The 13460-nt window shown below is 53.4% G+C and overlaps 1 protein-coding gene across 4 annotated transcripts in view; it reads right to left on the reverse strand.

Annotated features, from left to right (window-relative positions):
- The window catches only part of EXOC6B (exocyst complex component 6B), a 282178-nt gene that overhangs the window by 55197 nt on the left and 213521 nt on the right, over positions 1–13460 (reverse strand). For all 4 annotated transcript variants that reach the window (XM_058837776.1, XM_058837775.1, XM_058837778.1 and 1 more), the window contains one exon: positions 13374–13447. In XM_058837776.1, coding sequence (XP_058693759.1) covers positions 13374–13447 — 74 coding nt within the window. The remainder of the gene's footprint in view (positions 1–13373; positions 13448–13460) is intronic.

Consider the following 13460-nt stretch of genomic DNA (forward strand, 5'->3'; position numbering starts at 1 on the left):
CCCTCGCATCCCCCAGAGGCCGAGAACGGCTCAAGATGAGAACAACCCGAGGCTCTTGCAGCAAGGTTTGTGTTCCCTGCGCGGTTTGGAGCCGTGACTCATGGCCAGGGACTATTTCTGGTCACGGGCACAAGGCGGCAGGGCCCGGAGCGCTCAGATTCGCTTGATGTGCACAACAAAAGATCCCAATCTCCCGTGGCTGTCAGTGCCCATCCCCACCTCGTTTCCCCATCAGCAGCCCTCATGTCAGCAGCCAAATTAAGGGATTACAGCCTGGAACATTTAACGAGATTAGATCGGGGGAGTGTTTGCTCTTCCACCGAGGCTGCGAACAGGAGGATGGGGATATGCCAACAGCCTCGGTCACACCTACAGCTCCTGCCCTGTCTGTCTGTCTGTCTGTCTGACACCACGCGAGACAAAAGCCAGACTTTGTTTTATGGTGCTCAGCACATCAGGCTCCAGCCCGTGCTGAAAACACACACGGGGCTCTAAAAAAAACATTCACGTATCTGCGGCAACCGGAATTTCCAAGGCCAGGAACTCCCAGCCCCACCCCAGCCCAGCACCCAGCACTTCATGGGATCACAGGAGGGTTTGAGCTGGAAAAGTCCGCTCCACCAGGCTGCTCCAAGCTCATCCAAGCTGGCCTGGACTCGCGGGAAGATCCCAAATAAAAGCCCCAAACGAAAATCACGGGAATTAAAGTGCTGCTCACAAGAGCTCTCACCCCAAAACACACAAAACTCCCGATTAAGCACCACAAACAAAAGCTCTGTCTGGCCAAACAAAGCCCAAATTTTGACCAGTTAATCAGAAAAGACATGAAGGGAGCCAGGGAGCTGAATTATCCCATTTAGGGAACTCAGGGTTTGCTCAAGCGAGAGGAAGGCTCGGGGTGACTCACAGGACCCAACCGCTGCCATCCCCGCGGATTATCCAGAAAACACGAGCTGGGTCAAGGAAGTTGGGCCATTTAACACCAACTATTCCAGTATTTATTTATTTTTTCTTTTGTGGGCCAGTTAACACCAGCTATTCCAGTATTTATTTGTTTTTTGTAAGTCAGAGCTGGTGCACAGCCCTCAGCGCTGGGACTGAATTCCCACAGCAGCATTTCCAAACTTCAGCCAAAACAACTCCAATGTCTCCTCAAAACCTTCCTCCCTTGGACATCCCATGGATGGGAATCAGGGAATAAACATCAGGATCTCCCTTTCATTCCAAATGAAATCAAACCAAATACATGAGGTGCTGCTTTTCCCAGGGACTGCAGCACTTTTGAGACTCGTTTGGCTTCAAAGAAAGTTCTCAAAGCAATGAAAAGCTCATCCCAGCACTCTGCTAAGAGTCGGAGTCACAACTGCTCTGGAGCAGGGAAAACTTGGGAGTTTCGTCTCTCTGGGATGGGATTAATGAGGGAACTGTTGGATTATGGAATCATGGAACGCTTTGGGATGGAAGGGACATGAAAATCACCTCATTCCCACCCCATTCCATGGGCAGGGACACCTCTGCTGTCCCAGGTGGATCCAAGCCCCAGTGTCCAACCTGGCCTTGGGCACTGCCAGGGATCCAGGGACACCCACAGAAAATCTGGGAATTCCAGCCCAGCCCCTCCCCACCCTCCCAGCCAGTAATTCCTTCCCAAAATCCTATCCCATCCCTGCCCTCAGGCGCTCCTGGGGCTCCAGCCCCTTCCCGATCTTCTCTCCCTCTGCGTTTCCTGGGCAGTCCACGATGTCCTCCTGCTCCCAAGGGACGTGTCCTCCCTCTGCCCAGCCTCACAGCTGGACCTTCACCCCGATCCCTCAGCAAATCCCCCAGCAGCCAGCGCCCCCTCCCCGCCCCACCTTCATCAATTAAATCTGGCCCGATGATCCCAGAGGTCTTTTCCAACCTAAATGATCCCATGGTTCTGCAATTAAAGCCCATTAGGCTAATTGCTCTCTTCCTCCCCGTGCAGCACCCAGCACACGGAGCCCTCCTGGCACTGGGCTGATCCCACCACGGAGCTGATCAGGATATGCAGGAAAACGGGGAATAATGAGGGTGCTTGTGCCAGTATTTGGTTCAAACTGCACTCAGGATTTCTAACTTTGTTAAATCTACGATGCTTTGGTGAATTTGTTCCATTTCCAGGATGAGATGTTTGGTTTATGAAAGGGCAGGATACAAAGTCAATCCGAAGGACAGAAGCTCAGTCCAGGATATTCCTGGCTGGCTCATTTTGGGTGTGAAGAACCCCAGAATCATGGAATTACTGAGGCTGGAAAAGTCCTCTCAGGTCACTGGCACTCAGCACTGCCCCAGGTCCCCAAGTGCCACATCCACAGAGTTTTGAAATCCTCCAGCGATGGGGACTCCACCCCTGTGCCAGGGCTGGAAAACCCTTTCCATTAAAAAATACTCCCTAATACCCAACAGGAATGGGACATTCAGGTTCCTGGCACAGGCTGTTTCCTCTTGTCCCTCTCCACCTGCCTGTATCCCCTCCACCCGCACAGGAAAGGCCTTTTGGAGACCCAATTCCCAAATCCCAACTCCCTGGGACGGCAGAAGCACATTTAAAGCTGGGAAGTGAAGTTGTCTCAGCACAGCTGGACTGGAACAAACCCCAGCTCATCTCCCGTCCTTCCCTCGGGACGGACAGATGCGGACACACATCCGATTACCCACCCGTCACTCACAGCCGCCGGCTCCGCTCCCCCAGCCCAGCGGCTGGCGCCGATTCCAGCACCAAAAAGCTTCCACCAGCTGCTGCTCCAGCGGGATGCAAATCCCCTGAAAGCCCCTGTCCCATCCACTCATCCTTCCTGGACAGCTGGGACACCTCCGGGCTTCTCCGACAGCAACATCGGCACACCTGGGCGATCACGGGATCTGGGATCACGGGATCATCTGGGCTGGAAAAGCCCTCTGAGATCGAGTCCAGCTCTTCCCCGGCACTGCCCAGGCCACCACTGGCCATGTCCCCAAGTGCCACATCCGCAGGGCTTTGAAATGGAATGGAGACTCCACCACTGCCCTTGGAAGTTTTGTTTTAATGCTTGACAACTCTTTCTCCTAGAGGAATTCTGCAGGAAATCTGCACTTAAAAGACTGAAATGGATTTAGAGCCAGAGCACAAAACTTCCCGCTCTCACCAGATCAACCTCGGAACTCTCCCAGCAGACCCAGCCTAAAAATAACCCATTTATACATTTAACGGCGGCTAAACCAAGCCCACGCGCCCTGGAATCGGCAGAACCTCCAGGAATGGAAATGACCATTTTTATCCCGGGATGGAGGGGAGTTAATTAATTGAAAAACCATCCTGTGATTCCGTGAATCCAACAGGAAGGTTGGAATCGATCCCGGCGCGATGTTCCTGGCTATACAGTGCCACCTTGCTGTCAACCCATCAATGAAATGACATCTGGGAAGGGCGGCTGCTGCTGGGTGGGATGTGCAGCACCTTCACCTCGAGTGACCCGGGAATTCTGGGCTGGAATGCGGCATTAAAAACACCTTAATCCCAATTCTTACCCTATCCCAAGTGCTCTGCTCTCTGATGGATTCTCCCACAGCTCCACATCATCATTCCCACCGTTTCTCTTCACTCCTTGAGGCACGGAGAGGTTGAGCTCCCTCTGCTTTGCCTCGTCCCCATCAGTCCCCTGTCCTTCCTCAGTGACCTTATCTCATCGATTTCCCTCCTAATCCACCTGTCCAGAGCTCCGTAAACCCCGCTCAATATTTGTTCTCCTTGAATCCAGCGGGAAAAAAATCAATGGGAGACTCTGAGAACAGATTGCTCTGGGATTGTGTGTCCAGGAGGGAATTAATCCCTCATTCCTGAGGGACACGGGGGCCCGAGGCCTGGCAATCAAAGTCACCTTGATGGGGAAGAAGAGCCCCAGCAGCGCTGTCCCTCTTCCCATGGTGTTATCCCAGGAAGTTGACTCCTTGGCTGGCTTTTCCAAGGTTTTCCAGGAGCTAAAGTTTCCCTGCTCTGAAACGATCCGGCTGCCCTCGAGAGGTCACGAGGAGAAGAATGACAGGGATGCGCTGGGATAAAGTTTCCCTACGGCTTCAAAGGCACGAGAGCTCCGCACAACTTCCCTGACCACCCACCGCCATCCGGCCGGGGGATCCCATTCCAGGGAAACCCGGCAAGGCTTCCCCGCAGCTCCCAGCGGGGAAACCTCACAAGGCACCAGGTGAAGGCTGGATGAATGAAAGGCAGCTCCATAAAAGCTCCTTTATGGACAGCTCCTCCTCATCCCCCGGGAGCGGCAGCTCCCGGATCACCGGAGCGGGTTCGGTTTCCCAGCTGGAGCTGTGGAGGTGAAGGGCACCCACCTCTGCCGCCCTCTGTTCCCGCCCCAACCCGCAGGATAAAGGGGAATGTGGGCCCTGCAACCCCCAGTGGTGTCTGTTTTCCCATCTGGATGAGCGACTGCAATTACAGGGAAGGAATCTCGGGAAGGAGAACCCGGCTCCCGCAGCACGGCCCCGCTCCAGGGAGGATGGATCAGCCAGAGGGTGCTCAGGAGGAGCCAGAGGCTCCAGCTGAGTCTTGGAGGAATAAAACCCAATGGAAAACACGTTCCTGGCCCAGTGCAGGGTCCCCTGGGATGAGGTTCTCCATGGAGTCCCTGGGAGTGGCTCCTTGTTTTGCCATAAAACTCCACCAGACCAGGCTGGAGTCACTCCCCACCCCTGGAAGTGTCCAAGGCCAGGTCAGAGCACCCTGGGATAGTGGGAGGTGTCCCTGATGATGGCAGGGGGTTGGAATGAGAGGATCTTCGGGGTCCCTTCCAATCCAAACCATTTCCTGATTCCGTGATTAATGTGGGGAAGGTCTCTCCCACCTCACCACCTCCCGCTCCCCATCTCCATCCCCACCCCGTGCCCTGCCCACGCAGCATCCTGAGGAATCCAGCACCCAACCACGAGGTCCCTAACCCTGCTCCTCGCCCTCCAGCTCCTCCTTTCCTCCCTTTATTCCCTTTGTCTGAAAGGCTCCCAGTGACAGAGGATTTGATTGTTTGTTTGCTTTTATTGTTCCAGAGGGCCGAGTGTCGACAGGCTCCACAATTCCCAGCGCCCAGAAACCCCGGCAGCGCTCCTCACCGCCCACAAGTGCTAACAGGACATGTTTGCACTCGGGGCTTTTTGGGTTTTTTGGGTTGTTTGGAGGCTCTGGGGAGCATCCAGGCACTTTAAAGTCCTCCCCATGCCACTGCATCCTTCCTGGATGGAGAGGGATGGCTCCGGAGCCTGAGCAGCCGAAGGGGATGGGGATCGTGTGATTTTAATGGGATTGAACCACAAAATGGGATTGAACCACGGAAGGCTGGGTTTAAAGCAACACTAAGACCAGCTTAAACCCACCAAGGCAGGAAAAATCAGAGTTAAGGCTCTAAATCTGCTCTGAGCTGCTGCTTTTGCGTTTCCTGCCCTCTTCCCATCCCTTTTCCGCAGAGCACAGCGAGAGGCGGCTTGGATTTCCAGCCCAAACTTTGGAGGATCCTTCCTTTGTGAGTCAGGCTGTTAACACTGATTTAAAAACAAATAAACCACTCCACGTGCCCTTCTCCAACATTGTTGGGCTTTGGGCACTGACAAAAAAACAAAAAAGTGCCCTGAGCCTGGCAAGGAAGAAACGGAGTGGTTTGGCCAAGCCTCTGGAATGTTCTCCCTGGAGCGCCGGGCTGGCCGCAGCCCGAGGGATCCCTACTGGCTCCCCGGGCAGTGTCTGCCCAACAATCCATGGCTGAGCACGTGGATCCACGGGGAGATGCGCTGGAGGGAGGAAAAATGGATTTACAGATCATCTCTGATGGGTCTCCAGCGCGGAACGGCGTTCCCGATGGGAATTCCAGGAAGGGTGAGCAGCGCTAGAGGTGTGGGACACCTGGAAGAGCAGGGCCATGGGTTGGAGCTCAGCCTGAACTTCAAGAGGCCCCAAAAGAGTTCCCTAATCATCTCTCGCTACTTTCTCAGATGTCTCCCAACTGCCCTGGGACAGATTTTGACCCAGATCCAGTTGGTTTTCCAGGGAAAACACCTCACTGTGATGTCAGCAAGGATCAGGTGATCCTGGGAGCAGGAAATAAAGCCAAAAAAAGGCCCCTCATTGAACATCTGCCTGCTTGGGTTTGATAATTTCGGTTTCCCTCCATCTTCTTTCCATTTCTTCACCTCTCCCAAGTGTTTTTAGGGAGCCATGGGGTGGGAGAGGGATGGATGGAGACAATACATCCATGGGGAATGGACATTCCATGGGGAATGGTCCCTTCTCCCAAGCAAAAAGCAACAGGAAAAGAGGAAACAGCCTCAAGCTGTGCCACGGGAGGTTGAGGCTGGGTTAGGGAAATTAGGGAAGATTTCTTCCTGGAAAGGATTGTCCAGCCCTCTAACTCAATAAATCTGCAACTTCGCAGGTTTTTCAAAGGTAGATTAACTCCAATTATGGATTGAGAACACAAATCCAGACATTTCTGGAGAGAGAAATATAATGTACAGGTGTTTGTGTTAATGAAGTGATTGACTTTCCCCTGCCGATGACCTTGGAGAGGACGCTCAGCCACCCCTGAGGTCCACCAGGAATTAACAGCAGCTTTGCTTCGGCTTCCCCAGGCAACCTGGCAATTAGGAAAGCCAGGATAATTTGGGTTTCCGGAAGCAGAGAGGTGGGACAGAGGACAAAGATGATAATATTAATAATAATATTAATAAGAATAACTTCTGGGAGCTGATGTGGTTATGGACGCCTAGAGAAGCCTCCATCACACTCAGGGGTGTTAGGAAAGAAACTATCCTTTAATTAGCAGTAATTAGCTCAGCTGGAAGTCGGGCACCTGCCCTTGCTGCTCTCCATTATCTCCTCAGACTCTTCAGGGCTTCGTGTTTGCACAAGAAGCAGCAAAACGGGCACTTTCCGATGGCCCGTGGGCATCACCTTAATGAAGGTGATTAAAAATGCCGGGTAAACGATCCAGGAGGTATCAGTCAGTGTGAGGAGCCTGGAGAGGAGCCACAGAAGTAATTAAGAGCCTGGAGATAGGATCTGAACAGCAAAATCCTGGATTTAAGGGTAATGATCCAACCAGCTCCAAGCTCTCCTTGCTGGGAAATGAGGAATTAGGGCTGACACCGGAACCTGTGTCTTCACACCTCCGTTTCCTGAGTGCTCGAGGTGTTTGCCAGGGAAGAGTCAGGGAATTCTGGAATTCAGCATTTCCCTTGGCAAGTGTGGGAGCTGTGGGCAGGGATCCAGAGCTGGAAAAGGGTTTTGGGTCACCGGGCTGGACAGGACAATGCAGCAGAGTCCACAGAAAAAGGGGCTAAAGAATTGGTGTTGTTAAGCAAGGACGGGATCCACAGGAGTAAAGGATGCAGGAAAACAGGGAGAACGGGAGAGGCTGATGGTTGGATGATGATCTTGGAGGTGTTTCCCAACCTGAGTGATCCTGTGCTGATCATAAAGTAAAAAAGATGCAAAATGTAAATGTTGTCTTTCCACGGCAAAAACGCCCCCTGCAAAGGGCCCTGAACACTGAAGGTGAGCAGAAACCCCCAGGTACAACCTGGCTTCCCAAAATCAGGGATTCATGGAATGGGTTGGGTTGGGAACCATGGAGATCATCCAGTTCCAACCCTCTGGCATAGACAAGGACACCGTCAGGGGGATCCAAGCCCCAGTGCCCAGCCTGGTCTGGGACACCTCCAGGGATCCAGGGGCAGCCACAGCTTCCCTGGACAAAACCCAGCGCTCAGATCCCTCTTTGGCCGGAGCAGAGCGAGGGAATTCCAAGAACTGGCCGAGCTCTGAGGCTCTGAGGCCGGGCAAGGCAGCGGGGGAGGAGGCTGGAGCCAAGGGAACAATTTGGAGATGAAAAGCAGCGACTGAAACGAGCTGAAAACCCCTCGTGAGTCACCTTTTCATCTCTGCCCTCCTGCATCCAGTGACTAACGTGGCAACAAAGCCGCGGGAGCTCCTCTCCCAGCAGCAAGCCCGGGACACAAGCAGGGACATGCGAGAGGAGACACCTCGGCGGGAGAGTTCGGTTAATTGATCATGCCCTCGGCGTGGCTCTCAGCTCCTGCTGCATCTCCCAGCAAAACCAGCCGGGAAGGATCAGCCAAACCAGTTTGCTGAGCAGGATGGCTCTGGGCTCACCCCAAATCTTGTTTTCGCTCTGCTCCCCAAATGTCTCCTGACTCTACAGGGCTGGGGAGCCACATTGAACTGTAAAATACAGAAAACACGTTAAAAAAAACAACCCAGAGCTCCCTGCCTGGTGGGAATGAACCTCCAGGGCATTCTGGATGCTGCCTTGGAGTGATTGGAGGGGCTGGCTCCATCTTCCCACCACCAAACTGTGTGTGGCAGAGCTGAGAGGTGGCCAGAGCCACCAGTGTCACACCAAGGGCACCTTCAGCCCAAATTTCCAAGGGTTTTCTGGGATGGAAGCCCTGGAGCACATGGAAGCAGTAGGAGACAGGGCCACATCTCATGGGACATCCCGAGAGGACAGAGATCCACAAAGACTGAGCCCAACTCCTTCCCTTGCCCAGGACACCCCAACAACCCCACCCTGGGCATCCCTGGGATCCCCAGCGCTCCTGGAGCTACGGCAGCCTCGGGAATGTGAGCATTCCCTGCGGAGCTGTTCCAGTGCCTGACACAAGGACACAGTTCCAGGGCTCCCAGGGCCTTTGGAGCAGCCAACAACCAGCCCAGAGGGGGTTCCAAACACCTGATTGATCAGCTGATATTTGATAAGGAGCCAGGCTGGATGCCCACCATTCCCAGCACAACCGGAGCTCCCGGAGTGACCTCAGACTCGCTGCGCCCTCCAAGGGAGCAGGTGGTTCCTTAAAACCAGGCACGGAGCCCAGGAATCCAAGCTTCTGGAATGTGAGGCTCAGGGATGAGCTCACACGGATGAGCAGCTTTGCTGCTCTGCTTGGCTCTCATTTTTAGACAAAAGGGTGCAGGGCTGAAGAAAACGGGAACATCTGGTGACTGCACACGGAGTAGGAGAGAGAGGAAACCTGGCTGAAGTTATGGATGCTCCTGGATCCCTGGAAGTGTCAGAGGCCAGGCTGGACACTGGGGCTTGGAGCACCCGGGGATAGTGGGAGGTGTCCTTGCCCATGGCAGGCTGGAATGGGATGGGATGGAAGGTCTCTTCCCACCCAAAGCATTCCATGATTCCATCACAGAGCAGGGAATTGTGTTCCCGAGGGGATGATTCTTTTATCCAGTGTCTCCATCGGGGGTAATAAGAGAAAAATGAGGAGATCAGAGGGAGACTTCCCATTCCCAGCTGGCTGGGATCCAGCAGGATCCCACAATAACCACAGTTGGATCCCAATGCACAAAGCTCTTCCCACAGCAGAAGCAGGAGGAGTCATGGAATGGGTTGTGTTGGATGGGACCTTCAATCCCATCCCATTCCCAGCCCCATCCATGGGCAGGGACAGCTCCCACCATCCCAGCTGGATCCAATCCCAGTGTCCAGCCTGGCCTTGGGCACTGCCAGGGATCCAGGGGCAGCCCCAGCAAATCTGGGAATTGCAGAATCCCAGGCAGGAATTCCTTGCCAAGATCCCACCTAATCCTGTTTTAACCCCACTGACGGGGCTTGAGCAGCCGATGCTGGAACTCAAACCCACCACGTCTGCACAAAGCGAAGCAGGAAGGTGCAGGGGGAGAAGAGCAGAACCCCACTGTCCTCACCCCGTGCACATCCAGGCGCCTCAATCCAGGTGTGTCCCCACCTGCCCTGGTCCAAACATCGCTCAGAGCTGAGGCTGGCACTTGCAGAGGAAATTCAGCACTCAGGGCTTACAATTCACTGGACAGAAGCAGAGGCTGGGAGGAGGAAGCTTTAATCACCGAGTGCGTTCCCTGCCTGGAGCCCAGAGTGAAATTCCTCAAGTGCTGGAGACAGACTTTCCTTGGAAAGCGGCCACGAGCGCTGATCTGGCTTCTAGGAGAGATTGGCGTGGCCAGAGACCTCACAGACCAGCACAAAACCCTCCTCACAACAAACCCATCTAAACCAAAAATTGAAACGTTTCTGGCTGCAGGGAGTGATTCCACATGCAGGCTTGGGAATGACCTGAGAGCACCTGGAGATCTCCAGGGGTATTTGGACATTCAGGGGTGTTTGGTGAAGATCCAGAGGAGTTGATTATTTCAAATTTCAGCAAGGTTATCTATGGGGCTAGATTTATTTCAGATTTCTAAAATTCAGCACTGAGTGTGCCAGAGCAACGTTTAAACTGGAAGGGGGGGAAAGCAAATATTCCTTCCTTGTAAAACCTTAAATATTGGAGTCTCACTCCTACAGAAGGACTTGAGATGGGAGTTGGTTTCCTTTATGACTTCATTAAGGGTATTTATGGATTTAGAATTCTCCCAGAATAGGAAATCAAGCCCCATTTTACATTTCTGCCTGCTCAAAATAGTGATTTTAATTCTCTGGGCTTGACTCTTCCTCTCTTCCAGACAGGGATTGAATTGCTCCCCATTTCCTTGGGCAGGAGGGGAAAACCAGGATTTTGGTGGACTAAACTTGAGCTGCTCTGAACAAGGACAAACTCTGCTGCCTTTAAACAGTGACATCTTTTTAGGGTTTATTTCCCACTACAAGGATCTGTACCAAGGCACAAACCAAGTCTCCAAATTTTCATATCAATTCGTATTTTATTAATTTTGGCCATTCCCTTAATCATCCCCCATAACTGTGAAGATTTTCTCGGATTTACAAATGTTCTGGAACAGCTCCCACTGAAATGCATTGGGAAGGGGAAATCTCCTTAATTTCCCTGCTTTGGGGAATTTTTGCCCAGCCTTTTTCCCTCCTTCCCCCAGCCAGGTCATTCCAGTTAAATCAATATTGTGGTGACATTTCACAGAATCATGGAATGGTTTGAGCTGGAAGGGACCTTAAATCTCATCCCACTCCATCTCCTGCTGTGGACAGGGACACCTCCCACTGTCCCAGGTGGATCCAAGCCCCAGTGTCCAACCTGGCCTTGGGCACTGCCAGGGATCCAGGGGCAGCCCCAGCAAATCTGAGAATTCCAGCCCAGCCCCTCCCCACCCTCCCAGCCAGGAATTCCTTCCCAAGATCCCATTTAATCTGCTCTGTTTCAGTTTAATTTCATGGCTTGAAAGAATGCCGAGTGGAAAAAGAAAAATTTTGAGACAAGTCAAAGAGCAATCAAAGACCTTCATCCATCACCTTCCCACCTCTCCCTGCTCCCAGCTGGAGCTGCAGTCCAGCAGGAAGTGCTGGGAGTCCTGGAGGTCTGGTGGCCTCAGAGCAGCCACCAGAGCTTTGCTTGGATGGAGTAACACATTCCAACATTCCAACATTCCACCAGATCAGGTCATCAGCAAACCCAGGGAGTGGGAACTGCCTCACCTTTCCATTCTAGTGGGTAAGTCAGGGACGGGTCAGCTCTTCTCCATTACCTGTACAACACCTCCTTTTCCCCTTCATCATCATCATCATCATCATCATCCACTATCCAGGAGATCCAGGACTTCCCATCCTCACCCGGAGCTTGCATCTCCCCCTTCTCCTCGCATATTCACAGGATCCTGGAATGGCTTGGGTGGGAAGGGATTTCAAGGATTGTCCATTCCCACCCCCTGCCACGGCCAGGGACACCTCCCACTGCCCCAGGGTGCTCCAATCCTTGTCCAGCCTGGCCTGGAGATTCAGAGGTGCTGCTGTTTTAAAATGAAAGAACAAAGCTTGGGAGCACCTCCTGAAACAAAGACAAAACCTCCATGTCCAAGGACACCCATTGGACAGAGGAGGAAGGTCTGGGGAAGGCTCCTGCTCCTCCTCCTCCTCCTCCTCCTCCTCCTCCTCACCCTTTGGCTGAGTTTTGTGCTCATGAACCACACAAACGTTTCACTGGCTCCATCTCACCGAGACATTTTCAGGCGTTTCATCCTTGAAGAGCCCCAGCTTCCCCCTCCAAAATCCCACATTCACGGCCTGGTGCTTGGAAAAGGCCCAAGGCCTCCACATTTCCTCACGCCCAGGAGGCCGCGGGCGCGTCGAGCGCCGCAGTCAATAAAGTGCCAAGGAGCTAATGAAGATAAAAGTGTCAACACCGCCTGGTGATAACGCACACCTCTCCCATGGAGCTGTTGGGACCATTCTGCAAACAAATTTGGCAGTTCCTGGCGGGCCCGGGCCCGAAAAGCGGCGTCCTGATGTTATTAAAGTTAACAGAAGTGTCATGGGATGACAGATGGCTCCCCGCACATCAATTGGATTCTGAGGAGTTCTCAAACCCTGGCGGGTTGAAAGCAGCTCCAGCACAAATCAGAGGCAGGGGCAAGATCATCGATACAAGGGATTATGCAGATTTAAGAAATACCCTCGGCACCCGAAAGTTTTCAGAATGCAAACGACGTCAACCCCGCGAACAAGAGGCACTGCATCATGATGGCAGCAGGGACAAAGCCAGGGGGGTTTAACAGACAAAAAAAGATTGTTTTAATAGGAGAGAAGCATCAGTCATTGAGTCTTACTTCATTCAGACTTTCTCTCCGACCCATCCATCTTCAGTGCCAAGAGATGACAGGACCACCTCACTTTTCCCCCCGGCCTAGTGTATCAATAATGCCCATTTCTCCCCGAACAAATGACTCCCCAGAATGGCCCTTTTCCCAAAATTGGCTGCCAAGCCCCACAAAGGCCTCAGTACCTGCTATGGTCAACTTGGCTCCAACGGGGCCCCCTCCAGAGGTGGCCACCGATGGGTGGAGCCTTCCCCAACCATCTTCCCCAAGAGCCACTTTGTCATTCCTGGCCCGGGAGCATCTGCGGAAGAGGGGACCGGGCGGGGGGGTGGCCGAGCCGCAGAGGGACACAGAGAGGGACACAGAGAGGGACACAGAGAGGGACACAAACGGGCACGGACACAGGGGAATGCAAATTCCTCCGCCCTCGCAAACGCCTCCGTGGGCATTCTCCGGGAACAAAGGTCCCCGAGGCGGGCGGGCTCTGCATCACTGCTCTCTCTGTTCCCAGCACCTGCTCGGCATCGGCCGCGGAGTCGCCGCGGTCCCTCCAAGCCAACGGCAGCACAATGGCCCCGGTGGCCAGGGTCAGGCCTGGCTTTCTTCCTCGCCCCCTTCCACCAGCCCTTTTCACCTCCACCATCTCCAGGAGCGCCCGGCGAGGAGGTGGCTTCGTGCGACGAGAGGAGGAGGAGGGGGGAAATATAGGTCTCTGGCGTAAATCACTGACGCCGTTTCCCCTCCTCTCCCTTCCCTTAAGACCTGATGGTCTTCAGTCACACATCTTAAAAGCAAAACAAAAAACAAAAACACAAAGACTTACTTGTCTCAAGTCGATGAAGGCCAACTGCAGCGTGTCCCCTTGGAACCCAGGCACTGGGCCGGATCTGGCAAACTCTGTGGGAAAGAA

This window comes from Poecile atricapillus, chromosome 4 (genome assembly GCF_030490865.1).
Source record: "Poecile atricapillus isolate bPoeAtr1 chromosome 4, bPoeAtr1.hap1, whole genome shotgun sequence".
Lineage (NCBI taxonomy): Eukaryota > Metazoa > Chordata > Aves > Passeriformes > Paridae > Poecile > Poecile atricapillus.